At 33.7% G+C, this 20,445-nt stretch overlaps 1 protein-coding gene and 2 non-coding genes across 3 annotated transcripts; 1 reads left to right on the top strand and 2 right to left on the bottom strand.

Annotated features, from left to right (window-relative positions):
- Positions 1-9,177: 9,177 nt before the first annotated feature.
- LOC111612616 lies at positions 9,178-11,373 on the top strand. The gene is made up of 3 exons (XM_023353885.1): positions 9,178-9,226; positions 10,512-10,592; positions 10,761-11,373. The coding sequence occupies exons 2-3, from the start codon at positions 10,547-10,549 to the stop codon at positions 11,339-11,341; spliced, it is 627 nt and encodes a 208-aa protein (XP_023209653.1). The 5' UTR covers positions 9,178-9,226; positions 10,512-10,546; the 3' UTR covers positions 11,342-11,373.
- Positions 11,374-14,418: 3,045 nt separating this feature from the next.
- On the bottom strand, positions 14,419-14,490 carry Trnap-agg. Its single transcript has one exon. It is a non-coding gene; the product is annotated as a tRNA-Pro (tRNA).
- Positions 14,491-14,663: 173 nt separating this feature from the next.
- Trnap-ugg lies at positions 14,664-14,735 on the bottom strand. The gene has a single exon. It is a non-coding gene; the product is annotated as a tRNA-Pro (tRNA).
- Positions 14,736-20,445: the final 5,710 nt, after the last annotated feature.

The following is a 20,445-nucleotide window of genomic DNA, read 5'->3' on the forward strand; positions in this document are numbered from 1 at the left end:
TCCATATTAAAAGAAGAAATCTTAATACAAATATGCATTTAGTTAAACACAATGCTTTATAAAGTTTAAAAATACATACACAGTACATTTTAATTTAAAAAAAAAGTGAAATTTATATACATTATATGCAAAATGGCATGTAAGACAGTTAACCGAGATATAACAATGGTCCAGTAAATAAACTTTCAATAGAAAACTTGTCTTATTTAAGTGTTAGACAAGTCAAGAAAACACGTGGCTAGCTGGTTGGTGAAACGTGAACCCACCACCAACTGAACTGACCAGTGTTCAGTCGATTTATTCACTCACCACGTGGAGCAAGAATGTACAAGAATTAACTTTCTCATCTCAATTAACACATTCATACAAACAAAATTAATATACAAATAATTATTATTATACGTAATAATTTTACAAGTTAAAACACATTTTATAAGTTAGTTTACTTACCCGATTTAACAAATCCGAACAAACACAATAAGAGAAGAGCGATCATCGTGCCAGCCAAGGTTACAGCAACTTCCTTTAAATCTACATTTGCGTATAAATATTTAGTTATAATTTGTACAATTATTAACATTTATACTTTACAATTTCATCGAAATAGAATTAGTAACACTTAGTAACGAAACTTATATACATTAAGAGATGTTACATATAAGATTCCCGCTTATACAATTGATATCAATTTTTTGTATTATATGAAGTGCAATGTGAAAGTACAGTTGACCCCCTATAACACTTGATAATTCTGTTTTATGTGAGTTCCATGTTGTATGAGTCACTTAAATTTTACAAATACGCCAGCTTTGAGAGAGGTGCCTGGAAGTAGTTTTGATAGAAGAGTGAACGGATCGACATTGCCGATTTATGTGTTTTTCTTAGTTTATTGGAGGGAGTTCTGGTTATTTTCATTTATGTTGCCATTGGAAAACAAACACTTTACTTTTATTCTAACATTCGTGTCACTGAGAAATTAACCCTTTACATAGAATTTTACTTTTTTATTCGAATAGTAGACATTTATACGAATTTTTGAAGTTTTCTAATTAAACTTTGTAATTTGAAAATGAAGCGATTAAAATAATTTTACTGTTATTTTTATTTTCAGAGATTTATATTAAAAATTTTTTATTTCTTTTATCTTTATAACATACGTTCACAACATTCGAAGCTGTAATACTGCTATATACTGTATATGGCAGTATTACAGTATTACTATATATAGTGGCACCAGCTGTTATCATAGTATATTTTAAACTTTTTGTATTTTTAACTATTATAAAATGCAAAAAGCTTAATTTTGAGTTCAGGGATGAGTTTTACTTTTTTTAAATTTGTAAATGCTAATAACCAGTAAAATCGTCATTAAATCCGATCCTACTGCAGATACACACGACCCCTTATCGCCCCATTCCTTCGACCTTTTCCTGTAACAAATACTTTGACTTTCGATTTTCAATGTTTTTTTAAAACTCCTGTCCTTTCGAAACTATGAAGGCCATACCTCTTAATACCTCTTTAGCGCCTATAGTGGCACTATAAAGATCTTCTTAGCAAGCCCACAAAGGATTACTTTAAATAACCTGTTATTTCTTAAAAATAGAGCGGTAAACCGTATGTTCATGGATATTTAAAGTATACATAACTGACTTAAAAACTAATTTCTTCAATTGTGTTCACTCGTATTGTTAATTAAAAGCAATTATTTCAGAATTCATATACGAAGATATATTAATTTTATCATTTCCTTTAAATTACAAACTAGAGTCTTGTATTATTAAAGTTATTCTATAAAACTCTACCCAAATCTATAAACAAATATAAAAGTCGCAATACATACTTGAACTATGAGAGTGAACGAAGAATCGCTTTCGAATTAGAGATAACGTCGCATCAACTGTTCCTTTACCAAGCTAAACTCATAATTATATTTTCAATTTAAGCTTATANCGAACAAACACAATAAGAGAAGAGCGATCATCGTGCCAGCCAACGTTACAGCAACTTCCTTTAAATCAGTTATAATTTGAACAATTAATAACATTTATACTTTAAAATTTCATCAAAATAGAATTAACTAACTACATTTTTTCTGAACTTATGCAAAAAGAGATGTTTTGTTAAATATTATTGTGAGACTTTTTTTTGTCTTTGAAGAACTTTAATTAAGATAAGAAAGATTTTGATAACAGGAACGTTTTAAAGAATATAAATTACATAAAGATATTATGATTATTTTGAAACAAGTGTAGGACTTTTTCCGTCTTTCGTCTCTTTGCGCTTTCTTCTTCACCAGTCGTCTCGCTTCTCCCGTGATGTTCTCTCTCCCCTCTACTCGACTCCCTGTACCGGCCTCTTTCGTCCAGATCGCGTTTCACTTTCCACATTATTATACAGTAGATTCCCTCATGTACAAGTGTTAATTAAAAATATATGCTCTCTCCACCTCAAATTAGTAGTGTCTTTCTTCTGTAAATAATACTTTTCCTGTTAGCAAGCCCTTGTATATCATACTTTACCTATTTGCAATAGAGTACTTCCGTCAGTTATTTAACTTTTTTCAAGGGAAAAAGGTTTGAATTAATCGGGTTTCCATATCTGATCTTAATTAACTTTCATCAATATAACCCCGTTTTCATACGTTTATAAAGATATAATCCATATAATCCACTATTAGTTTAATTAAAGCAGGATTACAAATATACATACGTATGTCTTCTGTATGAGAAACCGATAAAACAAAACAGGAAATGGGATATTATTGTTTGCTTCAAAGTTTGTTTTCTGTTCCTCTTTCCTTCCTGTGGGCACTACAATGATGATTTTTCAAGCCCATGGGTCAGCGTGCAGGCAGATACGAAGTCAGTAAAAGTCGAATTAAATCAATAAAATATAATTTCACGACTAAATACTTTGAAAATTAAATAAACTGTTGTTATTTAAGTTAAACAGTGTAGTGAACTATCCATTTTACAATCCGATTAGTTGAAATCTTGGGAATTTTTCGTCCATGCCGACATGTCGGGCCTCTTATCTCATCACCTGGTCGCAGGAAGTGGTTCTCGCCGAATCCATTCGGTTTTTAACAAGTCCATTCAGTCAGGCCCGCCGGAAGTGGGCCTAACCGAATGAGCATTTAAAAGGCCTTCTTTGTTCTGTATTCTTTCTTGGCACCATGAAGACTTTTTTAGCAAGTCTAATATGAATTAGCTAAAAAAGTCAGTTCAGAATTCATATACGAAGCTATATTAATTTCATCATTTATTTTAAATTACAAACTACAGAATCTTGTATTATTAAAATTATTATATAAAACTCTACCCAAATCTATAAACAAATATAGAAGTCGCAATACATACTTGAACTATGAGAGTGAACGAAGAATCGCTTTCGAATTAGAGATAACGTCGCATCAACTGTTCCTTTACCAAGCTAAACTCATACTTATATTTTGAATTAAAGCTTATACGCCAAATTATTTAATAAAAAAGCAATATAATTTTTACATCGAAAAATATATTCGTTATTCTTCTTCATTCGTGACATTTAACAATTACTTCTGCGTACACAATGCTGATGTTTTGTTCCCGAAATACTTTATAATACACCTTTTATACGAATTTCCATTGAATTTCCAGTCTTATAGTTTCGTTCTATAAAGTACATAAATTACAAAGAGAGTTGGAAAGATTTGAAGTTTTTCTATTGTTAGAAATTAACAAATGATGAAAGTGGATCTTGCATACATGAGACACACCTAGGTATTTTTTGGGTGATCTGTCCCGGACATGTATAAATATATTTATGTACTTTTTTAATTTAAAAGATATATATTAACGTCCGTGGAGATTCAACTCTTATTAAATTTTCCGATTGCTATCAGGAGTCTCAGAGACCCTGTAGGGTTTTGTTTCTCTCTTTGTCAAATGTAAATTCCAGTGTTAAGAGACTACAAAACAATAATAAATAAAATAATGTAGATATTACAGCTTTTAATTTATTTGGTATAAGAATACAGCATAATTATTACATGACATAACCCGAATAAAGTTTGTCGATACAAAAACAAATGTCCCACTCATTATAGTCTGGTATATTGGCACAAATTCCATAATTAAATCTTCTTTCCGAACATTCAATTTTACATATTATGTAATTAAATTTTTCATTACATTTAGCAATAGCTATAATTTCTTCGGGTATAATTCCTGAAAGAATAATTCCATATAACTAATACTAAACTACAACTCACTTAGTGATAAATAGAAATACAAAAATCCTTATTCACCTTCGTTATCCCCGTATGTAAATGAAAACATTACGAACAATACCGGAATTGTTGAATACATCATACCAGTGTTTACACCTCTTATAAAATTCTGTTTCCTTTCAGCTTCGTTTCTATGAATTTATACATTTTATGTGATATAAAAATTAAAAATTTAATCTTAACTCTATTAAATTAATTTATAAAAAATTAATATAATAGAGTTTGACCTTTAAATTAAGCTTATATTTCTCAGAATTATTACATTATATAATATCGAAGTGAATGTAAAAAATTGACTAGTATTGTTAATCTAATATTTCGTATAATTGTGACGATCTCTAAACATTTAAACCGGCGCCCAGATGGTCCAGGTGTTTAAATTGTACGTCTATCGCACTGTAATAAATAAAATAAAAGATGTATAAGTATTCTGGTCGTATAATTAGTGATCAAAAGTTCGTATAACATAACAGAGGGTTGCATAGTCTACAGGTATTTAACACAAACGTAGCCCAAACCCAGTTTCGATCTTTCTTTGTAGAATTGTTCAACAGTGATGATGATGACACAGATAAAACTTCTTTCCTATGAAAACACATGCAGCTTTTAGTCACAAGTTCACTTTTATAATCTTATTTCTAAGTGACAATAATTTAATATTCAGAATATAATAAAATTTATTATATTAATTTATTGAAAAATTAATATCGTTTGACGATTAAATTAAATTTTTTCTTCGAATATTTACTGTAAGTAATAAGTCTATAATCTAATAATCTAAGAGTCTAATGCTTCAAATATTCGTGCCGATCTCTAAACAAATTAGTTGAATGATTTTAAAGTAAAAATATAACCGCTACTTTACTGAAAACCTATGAAATTCTTTATGTTAAAATTATAACCGATATTAGTTTAGAACAAGGAATTTCAACTCTTCCGCGCCCATGAGCGCCGAGTGGATAAACCTACAAAACAGTTGGTCGTGGATTCGCGCCTGGCCAACGAATTGGCCACGTGGAATTTTCGGGTTTTCTTCACGCTTGTAACACCTAAATAGGAACCACTTTCCCATAGAAAGTCCTCCGAGAAGCATTCCGCCTTTGGCATATTGCTCGTGTCGGGTTGCCGTATACAACCAATCCAATTCCAACATTAGATACATTCTGTTATGTGAAACAATACGAAACTATTCATTTAACATGTGCAAGTACAGATCGAAACATCATCCCCCATCTTTTATGCCATTCGATTTTTAATATATCATGTTTAGCAAATGTAATTCTGATAAATAAATGTTCTAAAATGTCCCCGATACATCTATAATAGTGGTTCCCAAAGTGAATGCTACCGCCCCAGAGGGCGGAGAGTAAATCTAGTGAAGGGAGAAGTGGAGGCATGGCCGAACGATGACTACAAGGGAAATTGGATTGTAAGCGTTGTATTATGGTGGAAGCGTTGGGTATAAGTTTATAGAAACAAGGAGACGGTGAGTCGAAAGAGTTTGGGAATCACTGTTTTAGAAAGAAACTACGAGAACGAACTCGATATCCGAACTACGACCTATCTTCTAGAACAACACACATTCACGTATTGTAGTTTAAATAAACAATCGATAACTTAGCATTTATATTTTTATTAATTTATAACTTTCAGGAGAGTTCATTGTATATGATTAAGAGTCTACTACGTTAATAATAATAAAATATTCTTTGACTTTTAAGTGGTACAAAAATACAGCATAATTATCAGATTACCGTGTATATAACAAATAATAAGAGTTTAAAACAACTACATTGAGAAGCCCGTCGGACGTTTTCCTATGCAAACACACGTATCTTCAGTATCTGGTAACCGCAAACACGACCCAAAAAGAAATTCTTTTCCCATGCAGTCAACTTTGCAAGCCACCTGATCAAAATTTTCATTGCAATCACTAATTGCAACCAATCTTTCCAACTCTACAGCGTCTGAAAAAAAAAATTATTCGAAGTGAATACTCATTTACCATATATATAACAAATAATACCGTATATATCAAAATAACAAATAATATAAGTTAATACTGTACATACGTTGTCGTAAGTTTTATGCAAACACAGGAGGATATATCTTCAGTATCTGATAACCGCTTACACATTCCAAAAAAAAATCGTTTTCTCTCGCAGTCAAAATGGCAAGCCATAGCATCAAAATTTTCATTGCAATCACCAACAACTAATTCTTCTATTTTGTCAATTCCTGAAAAAATAATTATTCGAAGTTAATACTTATTTAAAGTATTCAGAATAAGAGTAAAATTTGTTGGCACCATCATCTGTTTTGTATGTAGGTAAAAACATTAAGAACAATACGGGAATGGTGAAATACATCGTACAAGACCCGAGTTAGGCTACTTCTATTGTTTTCTTTCAGCTGCATCCTTGTGAATTTATACAATTTTCAGATGTAAAAATAGAAGTTGGAATGTAATTTTATATAATTTATGGTTGAATTTATGAAAAATTTATTTTACAATATAATCTGTTATTTTTTCAATTTGATATTAAAAATTTATGTAGTTTATTACAGCTCTAGTACTTCATATATTTATATTNTCGAATTAGAGATAACGTCGCATCGACTGTTTCTTTACCAAGCTAAACTCATACTTATATTTTGAATTAAAGCTTATACGCCAAATTATTTAATAAAAATGCAATATAATTTTTACATCGAAAAATATATTCGTTATTCTTCTTCATTCGTAACATTTAACAATTACTTCTGCGTACACAATGCCGAAGTTTTGTTCCCGAAATACTTTATAATACACCTTTTATACGAATTTCCATTGAATTTCCAGTCTTATAGATTCATTCTATAAAGTACATAAATTACAAAGAGAGTTGGAAAGATTTAAAGTTTTTCTGTTGTTAGAAATTAACAAATGATTTTTAGAATCGCCAAAAGAAAATGTCGAAATTCATCAGATTTACGAAGAGAAAACTTTAGAGTAAATTCTAAATTATCTAATTAAATTATTCTAATTTTTATATTATTTTAAACGGAATTTATAATATCGCTTACGAATATTATTGTTTGATCTTTCGCATTATTCTCTTGTTCATTGTGTAAGAACACAATGGACGACAGAAAGCAATCGCTTGTAATTCATAAAGTGGGAAAAGTGTATTAAACAATAACAAATAAGCAATTTTATTCATTTGTTATGATAGGCTGTTAAATGGCGAGGCATACTATTAGTGGTTGCCCGTTGTATCCCATGCCAAGCAGTAGACACAGCTTGGCATGGGGTACAACGGGCAACCACTAATAGTATGCCTCGCCATTTAACAGCCTGTATAAATGGACGACAGAAAGCAATCGCTTGTAATTCATAAAATGGGAAAAGTGTATTAAACAATAACAAATAAGCAATTTTATTCATTTGTTATGATACATATCGATATTATTTATTAATTCCGCTATAAATTGCATAAAATACGACATTTATAATATACTCTTTTCGTAGGCACAAAAAAGGCCTTTTATTTATACTACGTGGTTTCGGTTTGCCTCACAATGACAACAGCCGAGTGATAAGTATGGGTCTTACATAACGAGACACACCCAGGTATTTTTGGGTGATCTGTCCCGCATATGTCTAAATATATGTATGTACTATACCCATGGTGGCCATATTCCTTGCGAATAAAGAGGCACCTGTTGCATATATTTGTTCTTTTAATTATCATCTTTGATGGCATGCAAAATATTTTAATAAGTTTGGTCGTGAGGTTGAGCCTCGCCGACCTCACGACCAAACTACCTGTGTTCAAGGAACGGAACCACATGGCTACTGGTGGTCCCAAAAAAGTACATACATATATTTAGACATATGCGGGACAGATCACCCAAAAATACCTGGGTGTGTCTCGTTATGTAAGACCCATACTTATCACTCGGCTGTTGTCATTGTGAGGCAAACCGAAACCACGTAGTATAAATAAAAGGCCTTTTTTGTGCCTACGAAAAGAGTATATTATAAATGTCGTATTTTATGCAATTTATAGCGGAATTAATAAATAATATCGATATGTATCATAACAAATGAATAAAATTGCTTATTTGTTATTGTTTAATACACTTTTCCCACTTTATGAATTACAAGCGATTGCTTTCTGTCGTCCATTTATACAGGCTGTTAAATGGCGAGGCATACTATTAGTGGTTGCCCGTTGTACCCCATGCCAAGCTGTGTCTACTGCTTGGCATGGGATACAACGGGCAACCACTAATAGTATGCCTCGCCATTTAACAGCCTATCATAACAAATGAATAAAATTGCTTATTTGTTATTGTTTAATACACTTTTCCCACTTTATGAATTACAAGCGATTGCTTTCTGTCGTCCATTGTGTTCTTACACAATGAACAAGAGAATAATGCGAAAGATCAAACAATAATATTCGTAAGCGATATTATAAATTCCGTTTAAAATAATATAAAAATTAGAATAATTTAATTAGATAATTTAGAATTTACTCTAAAGTTTTCTCTTCGTAAATCTGATGAATTTCGACATTTTCTTTTGGCGATTCTAAAAATCATTTGTTAATTTCTAACAACAGAAAAACTTTAAATCTTTCCAACTCTCTTTGTAATTTATGTACTTTATAGAATGAATCTATAAGACTGGAAATTCAATGGAAATTCGTATAAAAGGTGTATTATAAAGTATTTCGGGAACAAAACTTCGGCATTGTGTACGCAGAAGTAATTGTTAAATGTTACGAATGAAGAAGAATAACGAATATATTTTTCGATGTAAAAATTATATTGCATTTTTATTAAATAATTTGGCGTATAAGCTTTAATTCAAAATATAAGTATGAGTTTAGCTTGGTAAAGAAACAGTCGATGCGACGTTATCTCTAATTCGAAAGCGATTCTTCGTTCACTCTCATAGTTCAAGTATGTATTGTGACTTCTATATTTGTTTATAGATTTGGGTAGAGTTTTATATAATAATTTTAATAATACAAGATTCTGTAGTTTGTAATTTAAAATAAATGATGAAATTAATATAGCTTCGTATATGAATTCTGAACTGACTTTTTTAGCTAATTCATATTAGACTTGCTAAAAAAGTCTTCATGGTGCCAAGAAAGAATACAGAACAAAGAAGGCCTTTTAAATGCTCATTCGGTTAGGCCCACTTCCGGCGGGCCTGACTGAATGGACTTGTTAAAAACCGAATGGATTCGGCGAGAACCACTTCCTGCGACCAGGTGATGAGATAAGAGGCCCGACATGTCGGCATGGACGAAAAATTCCCAAGATTTCAACTAATCGGATTGTAAAATGGATAGTTCACTACACTGTTTAACTTAAATAACAACAGTTTATTTAATTTTCAAAGTATTTAGTCGTGAAATTATATTTTATTGATTTAATTCGACTTTTACTGACTTCGTATCTGCCTGCACGCTGACCCATGGGCTTGAAAAATCATCATTGTAGTGCCCACAGGAAGGAAAGAGGAACAGAAAACAAACTTTGAAGCAAACAATAATATCCCATTTCCTGTTTTGTTTTATCGGTTTCTCATACAGAAGACATACGTATGTATATTTGTAATCCTGCTTTAATTAAACTAATAGTGGATTATATGGATTATATCTTTATAAACGTATGAAAACGGGGTTATATTGATGAAAGTTAATTAAGATCAGATATGGAAACCCGATTAATTCAAACCTTTTTCCCTTGAAAAAAGTTAAATAACTGACGGAAGTACTCTATTGCAAATAGGTAAAGTATGATATACAAGGGCTTGCTAACAGGAAAAGTATTATTTACAGAAGAAAGACACTACTAATTTGAGGTGGAGAGAGCATATATTTTTAATTAACACTTGTACATGAGGGAATCTACTGTATAATAATGTGGAAAGTGAAACGCGATCTGGACGAAAGAGGCCGGTACAGGGAGTCGAGTAGAGGGGAGAGAGAACATCACGGGAGAAGCGAGACGACTGGTGAAGAAGAAAGCNAGGGGGTCAACTGTACTTTCACATTGCACTTCATATAATACAAAAAATTGATATCAATTGTATAAGCGGGAATCTTATATGTAACATCTCTTAATGTATATAAGTTTCGTTACTAAGTGTTACTAATTCTATTTCGATGAAATTGTAAAGTATAAATGTTAATAATTGTACAAATTATAACTAAATATTTATACGCAAATGTAGATTTAAAGGAAGTTGCTGTAACCTTGGCTGGCACGATGATCGCTCTTCTCTTATTGTGTTTGTTCGGATTTGTTAAATCGGGTAAGTAAACTAACTTATAAAATGTGTTTTAACTTGTAAAATTATTACGTATAACAATAATAATAATTGTTATTAACTAAATGCGTATTTGTATTGAGATTTCTTCTTTTAATATAGATATTACTAAAGTAAATTTCATTGTTTTGTATTATTTTATTTCTGTTTCAGACTGCAACGAAGAGATGGACAACTTGATAACAAATATTACAAACGATGATGAGATAAGACGAGAATTTCAACCAGCCGATTTAGGAACGTACTGGGATGAAAATACGGGTACTTCTGTTTGGGATATAAAGTTGTATGGATTATTATTTTCTCTTAAAAGACACGGAGAATGTGAATTGAATTTTGATGACAACGATATTTCTGTTAAATCTGGGTTAATTGCTTATCGTTTGGATATTCACTCGTCTTACCAATGTAATATTATTCTTTTCAATATTTTAAACGTAATCATTTCTGGGAAGATTCATATAAAAATTGGAAGAGTGGAATCCAAAATGACACTTTTAGTTGAGTTGCCTTTTGAAGAAAGCGAACTAAAATCATTTAATATTACTAGAATCGAAGATTTTAAAGTGGTTTCCTTAACTGGGTTTACGTATCTGTTTAACTGGCTTGCAAAATACATATTTGAAGTAAAAATAAAGTCAATGTTTCCGCATATATTGCATAGTTTACAAGAGAAAATAAAAAAACTCGTTAATGACAACATGGAAAAATTTTCTAAACATTTTGTTCTTTAGAAATAGATTTTATGTAAGGTAAAACATCAAAATACTTGGCACTCGAAGTGTAAAAAATTATTATTATATTGTTTTTTTAAATTTTAGATGTTAAACTGCTGATTTTACACTTGTAATCACATGTTTTAAATATCAATTTAATCTAGTTTAAAGTGTTTAATCAGTTTAAATAAAGTTTTATTTGTACATTTTTATTTTTAATATATTTGTTATTAACATATTATTAAATTAAATGATGTAATTAAAGATTCGTAATGGGGATTGACTAGTGAGAACGAGAAAATGAGAACAATCGATTAAAATTTGCATATAAAATTTAAAGAATTATTAAAGAAAATAATTAAACTTTAGAAAAAAGTTTCGGGAATATTTAAAAAACAAGTTATTACTATTGAGGGGCTGTGTATGTCCTTAAAGAACAAATTATAATGCGAGGAACAAAATTGTAAGTACAAGTAGAGAATTTCTTATAAATCTTTTTGTGGAAGAATAATAAACAAAGAAACACAGAACAATAATTACAAATTACGAAAGCGATACAGTAGCAACTGATTATTCCAGAGACGATTGAATCATCAAAACACTTCTCTAATTGGATTAAGCGTACAATTATATTTTATGTTTTATTTTTATTTTTAAACTATTTTTATAGACAAAATGTAGTGTAGTTTGAAGATATTCCAATTTTTTCAGTAAAATAATAAAAAAAAAGAATCAAGAAAACGGATTGCAGATGTAAAAACTTCTTTCTATTGGAGATCTCAGGCCTTTGTTGGTGAGCTTTTCGCTGTGGTCTACTTTTGTGTTTCTTGAGCTCTATTGAGAGGTTTTCCCTTCTGTTTTTTGTCACTTTAGTTAGTATTTGTGTTACTGCTTAGATTTTGAATCAGTTTTTCGTTCTCAATAGGATAGATTTTTCATTTTTACGTGTTTTTCATCTTTTAAGCTTAGCTAGCTCAGTTTCTGTTTTGGCATTCTCAAGCAGAATCAGTTAGTTTCTTTGATTTAATCGATTTAATTTTACTCCTTTTCAACTTCCACTCGATTGCCTTCTTGTTTTTTGCTGTTTTTTTTTTAATTTTCAGTTTTTAGGGTGTTTATCAGTTAGTTAGTCTTGTCTCGGTTTAGTATTAAGTTTGATAGTTCTCTTTTTGTAGTTAATTAGGACTTCAGCTGTATAGCTTTCCCTACAATTTTGGTTGTTCTCAGTCAACTAGTTTTCGAATTTTTCTGGTTTGATTCAATTACGGTATTTTGGGTTTTTCAAACTTTTCTAAGTTGTTCTTTATTCTTTTCGGTTGTTCATAGTTAAATTTTACTAGGCCATTTTCAAGTGCCTAGCCGTTATCATAGACTTTTCGGTGTTAGTTAGTATTTTGGCTTTTTCCTGGTTTATATTTTTTCGTAGTTAGTTTTCCCTTTGTAATTCGTTCCTTTAGTAGGTGCTATGTTCCACCTGTGAGTTTCGTCTTTTTAGGCTATCCCATTTTCTAGTTTTTTGGGTTTTTCGGTTATACTGCTTTCCAGAAAACCGAAAAGGTTTTCAGTTTGTTTTTTCCATAGTTTAAGTTAAAAGTTATTAGTTTTAAGTTGGTTTAAGTAGTATAAGGGTCTTTCTAGATGGCGTGTCCATCTAGTTCTGGAAAAACTAGATAAACACGCCGATGTAAAGTCGCCGACCAATGGAATAGTGGACTTGAAAACCCACTCCTCGGAATCAGTGTAATATTGCCGTCTTTTAGGTGGGATCAGTTGATCCCACATAAGGATGAACCAAAGGGAAGTGCATGTGGGTGTAGCGAAAATAGCAATTAATGACAAGTTTTTTACAAAAGAAAAAACCGTTTATTTGAAAACATTTATGCATACATCGATAATTGACAGTTCCACTTCTTTATAGTCTTTCAAAGTGGAGAGAACTACGAACTTAATCGTAGCTCCGGGGCGGACGACATGAGATCGCTGAACAATAGAGGCGATGGGTGTTGTGCGTCGTAAAAGATACCTTAACAAAACAAACCCGAGGCAGCTACGACCAACAATTCCGCGACACGATGGCCACCCACCGAATGCTTTCAATATGCTGTTAGATTAATTGTTACAAAAAAGTTTAATTTGCATAAATTTGAGTTTTGCTATTCTGAACAACATTTCGAATTAAATTCATTCGTTCGGATGCTATTTCATCCTAAGTAGCGACAAAAGCAAGGAATAGGAACCCGCCAAGTTTTACCTATGTAACCGCAAGTTTGCCAGCACCTCACTGATAACAAAAAAGGCTTAATTAAATTAATTAAGTTATAAATTTGAGCTCTCTACACCCAGTGCTGTTCTTTCTCTAGCAGCATCTGCACCGCCAAATGAATAAGAAAGAGAAAAGTTGCAGCTTTGCACTTCGCACTTATCTTTGCACTTTTCAACTGCTTATATTTCGGCAACCCTTTATAGAAACACCTGAAATTTTCCACGCTACCTATAAAAACAAGAGTCTTTCGAACGAGTTATTTGGAGATCTTTGCACTTTTCAGTTATGGAGATCTTTGCACTTTTCAACTGCTTATATTTCGGCAACCCTTTATAGAAACACCTGAAATTTTCCACGCTACCTATAAAAACAAGAGTCTTTCGAAAGAGATACAGTATTTACATTTAGACAAGCGACGATTAAGAAGGAATCAGATGGGTTCGGTCCGGCCGAGATCAGGCGATTGAGGCAATCATTCATGCAGGCTAATATTTTGATTCCTGGATCTGGATCAATGTTTCGGATCATTACCTTGCTGATAAATGAAAGATGTGGTAATAATCAACAGATTGTGACAAATAATTGTCAAGTGTAAATAACGCTGTAAATTATGCATTCTATTAGTTATAGAACTTAAATAACTAAAATAAGTAATAACAGCTCTAGACCATAAGACTACCATTACAAAATTTCGATGTCGTTTGTACTTTTAGATCAGTTATAGACTTCATCGATGTAGTCCAAATCCATTTTCGTTCATCTGAACCAACTCTATTAATATTGGATTCATCTGCGCATAAACTCTTCTGCATTTCAGACATCAAAAAGCTAAGGGCTCGTCCGGGAATTGAACCCGGGACCTCTCGCACCCTAAGCGAGAATCATACCTCTAGACCAACGAGCCACGTTCAACGACTCCCAAGATTTTACTCAAACAGTACACACACTTCCTTTAGTAAAAAACAAAAGAAACATTTACGGTACACGCCAGGAAATCGTACATAGCAGAAATTGATCTATACGAAATTCGCACGTCTTTCAAAATTACCGCTATTACGCTAAACAAAATTAATCGGAGGGCTCGTCCGGGAATTGAACCCGGGACCTCTCGCACCCAAAGCGAGAATCATACCGCTAGACCAACGAGCCGTTATCCGCGACTCACATATCGTGCGATTTCTGCTTGTGTTTGCACTTAATTTACGACTAAACGTTCGTCGATTTCCCATCGTCTCTCCTACTGTCATTTCAACAGGAGTTGGAGTTATGCTTTGCTAGGGAAAGGACGTGTTTTTCACTTGCTCTTCAATCTTAGCTAAGTTTAGTTCAGTTAGCCCTAGTTTTAGGCTTAGCAGCCTGTTCCCCATACTAGGGTATAGGGAGTTAGGCCCCTTTTAGGGTTAGCTGAGTGGTTAGGGTTAGCTCTCCTAAGCCTAACTTTTCTGGCAAATTTATTTGTCAGAACTTTGGATTTTGTGTGTCCACCATCTTAGCCTCCCCAAGCAGGATGAATTTCTCTTTTCCAGAAGGTACTCCACAGCCATCTTTGATTACTGTGTTTGTTTTGTGAGTGAGACACCCTCAACTACTTTTGGTTTACTTGGGGAGACCCACTTACTAGCAGACTGGTCCCCCCATCCACCTGGACTGTCCGTGTTGGCAGGTGTCATTGCCAGCACTTGCTTCACTCCAGGTAGATCAGACAGGTATTCTGTCTGGTTCAACTTGGCTAGACTGCTCGAGCCAAGCTGTGCTTGGCAAGCTCAGGTGTGCCAGGACCCTTATATGCAACTGTCGCCAGTACTTTCGGTGTTGTCACGGTTTTTGGGCCATCTCTCTCCTTGGTTCTACTATACAGTCTTCATCTTTGGCAGCAGGGTTTCTGGGACTCTGCCACTACCGATTTCTGGAAAGCACCCCTTCAAGTGTACTTCCCTGCAGTTTACACAGACTTTTGTCAATTGTCTTGGTTTACACGCCATTTGCCAGCTTTAGGTCTACTGCAGTCTTTTACTACTGTGCCATTAGGGTGTTTGAGGAACTTTCACATCATTCTCTTCCTGACAACACAGGGTTTTGCTTCAATCCATCTTGGGTAAGCCTGTTTGACTGTGCGCTCTTCCAGCTTGGTGTGACTTCATCGTTTTGTCCATCATCTCATCATCACATCAACAGTGCAGAGTCTCCTCTGAGAATTGGGCCACTCTTCACATATCTTACCACCAATCACTTGTGTTACAATGGCACCTATCACTCTGGACGAGTTTTTGGATAAATCCTATCAAGTCGTCGACAAGTTTAAAGAATATTGTGCTGATAATCATAGGGCTCGCCTGGGAACTGAAGTGCATGTTGATTACATCTCTGAACAATTCACAAAAATTATTGACATGGCTGAAAAACTTATCAGGACTAACATCCTGTCCAACGAGAATCAACAAAAATCCATCTCTCCCAATACCCCAACAGGAAAAAAGGCCATTTCTTCCAAGTACAACAAGATTCTCAGTGTTGGTTCAACACCTCCAATACCAGTCCTACTACCACCTGGCTCCCATCGCTCTATGAACATCCAATTGCAGCCACACGAAGGTCTTCAAAAACTCCTGGAGAATGACTTACTTATACAGGCTCTGGAGAAAATCAAAGATGGCTCACTTGAAAAAAGCCTTTCATCTCTGTCTGAATTCTCTGACAGATTAGATCATAAACTGAACTCGGTCATCTCAAAACTAGACGAGATACACGACAACAATGAGAAAATCACTGAGCATGTGCAATGCCTGCCCACAAACCTTGAGGGTAATACTTCAAAAAGAAACATTGATGATCCAACTGATAACCTGGAGGTACCTCAATCTTATAGTGCGGTCCTCCAGTCTGGAAAGGTTGTCAATCAAACAGGAAACAATAAAGTTCACATGACCAAACCTGAGGTCCTTCTCCTCTACAGCAGCGATGAGGAAAAGAGTTGTAACAAGCTACGAAACACAATTTGTGGAAAAGTAAAACCATCACAACTAAATATCGGCATAGACCGCATCCGTAACATTGGTGGTGGCGGTCTAGCCATAGAATTAAAAAGGAAAGAGGATGCTGATAAACTAAAAAACTTCATAGAGGACAAAATACCTGAGGTTTCTGTTAGGAAACCAAGGAAAAGATTACCATTTATAGTAATTTACTCTGTGCCTAATGAAATCACTCGGGAGGAGATACCAATACTGATCTACAACCAGAACAGCATCATTAGTGAAAATATTAAAAAGGAGGAATTCAAGGGCATGATGTCTGTGAAATTTGGCATGGTAAGAAAAGGCAATGCATATACAAACTGGGCTATTGAGGTCGTCCCTCACCTCCGTAAACTATTGTTAATGTCTGAGAAAATCAATATCGAGTGGTCAAGGTGCAAAGTGGCTGACTATTGCCCAGTGCTGCAGTGCTTTCGCTGCTGTAGATTTGGGCATACGACCAAAAATTGTACACAGGCCGAAGCTACTTGCAGCCACTGCTGCGGAGAGCACAGCTACAAAGATTGTCCAAATAAAACCTCCAAACCAACCTGTACCAACTGTAAACACTTAAAGAAAAACAAAACAGACCACAATGCTCGCGAAGGCTCTTGCCCTGTTTATCAAAAAACCAAACAAGACATAATACTAAGAANACCACAGACCCAACACAATACAGACCAATTACATGTCTTCCAACACTCTACAAATTATTGACATCCTGTATCACAAACAAAATATACAAACATATTGAAGAACACGACATTCTTACAGAACAACAAAAAGGTTGCCGTAGAAATTACAGAGGATGCAAAGAACAGTTACTCATAGATTCAGTCATTCTACGGCAAGCACACAAACAACACAGAAACATACACATGGCATATATAGACTACAGAAAAGCATTCGACAGCATTCTGCACAGTTGGCTGCTACATATTCTACACATGTACAAAATATATCCATCACTTATTGAATTCTTCCAAAACACTATGCAACACTGGAGAACAACACTGCATCTCAGGGTTAGTAACACTTCCATACAAACAAACGAAATATTCATTAGGCGAGAAATTTTTCAAGGAGATTCCCTAAGTCCTCTCTGGTTCTGCCTAGCCCTGAACCCATTATCCAACATGTTAAACAACATGCAATATGGCTACAATATCAGACATGAAAAACAACGCAGTTTACACTGTCACATCTCATGTACATGGACGACACAAAACTTTATACATCCACACAAAAACAACTTCATCAACTCCTACAAATCACACATTCATACACCAAGAACATACAAATGGAGTTTGGCCTAGACAAATGCAAAACACTTCACATAGAAAAAGGAGTCCTGAAGAAAGAAGATTTTGCACTTGGAAATGGAGATATTATTGAATCCATGGAAGAGGGCGAGTTCTACAAGTATTTAGGATTCCAACAGGCCAAACTAACAGAACATACACAAATAAAGCAAAGATTAATTAAAAAATACCAAAGTAGGTTAAATGCTATCCTCAAAACATAGTTAAATGCAAAACATACACTTAAAGCAATAAACACATATGTCATCCCAGTGCTTACATACTCTTTTGGAGTTATACATTGGACTTACACAGATCTTGAGCAAATCCAAAGGAAAACAAGAACAACACTTACTAAGCATAAACAGCATCATCCTAAATCTGCCATAGAAAGATTAGCCCTTCCACGTAAAGATGGTGGACGTGGTCTGATCGACATAGCTAACCTTCACTACACACAAATACAGTCACTGCGAGAGTTTTTCTACAGGAAACAAGAAACATGACAGTTACATAAAGCAGTAACTCCACCAGACTCAAATAACACATTATTAAACTTACACTCACATCATACGAACACGACACAACATATAAAAAGCATTGACACCATCAAACAATCGTGGGCTTGAAAGGCACTCCATGGCAGGCATCCTTATGACCTGGCCCAGGATTCTGTTGACAAAACTGCATCAAACAGCTGGTTAGATCAGGGATGTCTCTTTGGGGAGACAGAAGGATTCATGATTGCCATACAGGATCAGGTCATAAATACTAAAAACTACAGAAAACACATACTCAAAGATATAACCCTCATAAATGACACATGCAGAAAGTGTCACATCATGCCAGAAACTATACAACACATCATTTCTGGTTGCAAGCTCTTGGTGCACACAGATTATTTACACAGACATAATCAAGTAGTAAATATAATACACCAAGAGCTTGCAAAGAAACACAAATTATTTTGACATCCATGAACTATACTACAGATACATTCCACAGACAGTATTGGAAAACAACACGCGCAAAATGTACTATGACAGAGCCATAATCATAGATAAAACAATTTACCACAACAGACCAGACATCACACTCATTGACAAACACAATAAAATCACATACATTATAAACATAGCCATTCCAAACACTCACAATGTACAAAACACATGCACTGAAAAATTTAGCAAGTACACAGAACTCGCCCAGGAAATAAGGTATCAGTGGAGGGTTGATAGGGTGCTTATTGTACCTGTCGTTCTCTCCTGTACAGGTGAGATACCACACACACACTACACAAAAGCCTGGGAACATTACAATTGAATAGAAATACATACATCACACTACAGAAGTCCACTATATTGAATACATGCCACATTGTTAGGAAATTCCTGAATACAGACACTGACACACTTATCTAATTTTAGTTTTGTTTTTGTTGCTATGCCTTGACTCTGGTCCGGCATAGTACACAGCCACCGGTGTCAACTGAGTATAACCCACTAAACCCAACATAATACAGTATATCAAGATACATTTTTTATAAATCCAAATTTTAGACAAGTGAACAAAATTAATCATTATTCACAAATTATTTTAATGTATAATTACTTTTCTGACTATGATATATACAGGGTGTATTTTTTATCTTGAGACAATGAAATATCTTAATTGGATTTCATTATTTTGGAAAAAGGTATAGACAAAAGTTGTAGAGTGTCGAGGGGGTAATAAATTAGATCTCAGACGTGACCTTGACCTTCAAGGTCGTTTGGAGATCAAGTTTGTTTTTTCAATGGGAATACATATTTTTGACCCCGGAAATGGAAAGAGCAGGAAATTCACATTCCAATATACCCTTGATCTTAGGTGTAGGTTAAAGGTCAAGATTATTTTAAGGTTAAAATTAAAAGCTTTTACTAATGGAAAACCATATTTTTTATTACTGGAATAGACAGGGAGGTAAAATTTACATTTACATGGAAAGAGCGGAAGATTTCACAATCAGCTATGACCTTGAGTACTCCGAATTTGACCTTTGAAGGTCATGTGAAGCTAATCAATAACAGCATTCTAATAAAGATACAATGTTGAAAGCTTAAAACTTATATATGGATACCTTAGGGCAGGAGGTTAACTATATACAAATCTCCAATGCAAACAGGAAAGCATGTTATTTCAATTCAAAAATTTTCCCTGAAAAGTGTTAGATAGATGACTGGCGCGACAATTGTTAAAGGAAAAGTATGATGTACAGGATCAAGCCACTACAAATTTTGAGGTAGCGAGCATATATTTTAAATTAAATAAATTAAAAATTGTAGCCTGGCATTGTGATGATGTCACAATAAATAACTGCTCATTTAATAACAACATTAACAACTATGACTAAAAATTTTTTAAAATGGTGGAAAACTCTACTGTGAAAAAATTCAATAAAAATTGAAATAATTAGATATTCTATTTTAAATTTTGTCAGCAGATGAAGTAGGAAACTGAAAGTCTATAGCAGGTGTTCTCAACTGGGATCCATGTAATATTATG

This window comes from Centruroides sculpturatus, unplaced genomic scaffold (assembly GCF_000671375.1).
Source record: "Centruroides sculpturatus isolate CEXI.00-Female unplaced genomic scaffold, Cexi_2.0 scaffold18, whole genome shotgun sequence".
Lineage (NCBI taxonomy): Eukaryota > Metazoa > Arthropoda > Arachnida > Scorpiones > Buthidae > Centruroides > Centruroides sculpturatus.